At 42.1% G+C, this 813-nt stretch overlaps 1 protein-coding gene across 1 annotated transcript in view; it reads left to right on the forward strand.

The window, feature by feature from the left end:
* The window catches only part of EMH_0082570 (uncharacterized protein), a gene marked incomplete at both ends in the record, with an annotated part of 2476 nt that extends 2126 nt beyond the window's left edge, over window positions 1-350 (forward strand). The window contains one exon of the mRNA XM_013494299.1: window positions 316-350. Coding sequence (XP_013349753.1) covers window positions 316-350 — 35 coding nt within the window. The remainder of the gene's footprint in view (window positions 1-315) is intronic.
* Between the last annotated feature and the right edge of the window lie 463 nt (window positions 351-813).

The following is an 813-nucleotide window of genomic DNA, read 5'->3' on the forward strand; positions in this document are numbered from 1 at the left end:
GTTAGGGTTTAGGGTTTAGGGTTTGAGGGTTTAGGGTTTAGGGTTTAGGGTTTAGGGTCTAATGTTTTCTCTCTAGGGCCTAGAATTCAGGATTTACGGTTTAGGGATAATACTTCATCGTTGAGGGTTTAGGGTTTAGGGTTTAGGGTTTTGTGTGTCAGGCACATATATCAAGGGTTTAGGGTTTAGGGTTTAGAGTTTAGGGTTTAGGGTTTATTGTTTGCGCATCAGGCACCTATATCAAGGTTTTATTTTCTAGGGTTTAGGGTTTATTGTCTAGGGTTTAGGGTTTAGGGTTTAGGGTTTGTGTTTCAGGCACGTATATAAAGGGTTTATTGTCTAGGATCTAGGGTTTATTGTCTAGGGTTTAGGGTTTAGGGTTTAGGGTTTGCGCATCAGGCACCTAGATCAAGGGTTTCTTGTCTAGTGCTCATTGTCTAGGGTCTAGGGTTTAGGGTTTAGGGTTTAGGGTTTAGGGTTTGTGTGTCAGGCACCTATATCAAGGTTTTATTTTCTAGGGTCTAGGTTTTAGGGTTTAGGGTTTAGGGTTTAGGGTTTGTGTGTCAGGCACCTATATCAAGGGTCTAGGGTTTAGGGTTTAGGGTTTAGGGTTTAGGGTTTAGGGTTTGTGTGTCAGGCACATATATAAAGGATTTATTGTCTAGGGTTTAGGGTTTAGGGTTTAGGGTTTAGGGTTTGTGTGTCAGGCACCTACATCAAGGGTCTAGGGTTTAGGGTTTAGGGTTTATTGTCTAGGGTTTAGGGTTTAGGGTTTAGGGTTTAGGGTTTAGGGTTTGTGTGTCAGGCACATAT

The sequence above is a fragment of the Eimeria mitis genome, genomic scaffold (assembly GCF_000499745.2).
Source record: "Eimeria mitis Houghton genomic scaffold, Emh_scaff110, whole genome shotgun sequence".
NCBI classification, from domain to species: Eukaryota; Apicomplexa; class Conoidasida; order Eucoccidiorida; family Eimeriidae; genus Eimeria; species Eimeria mitis.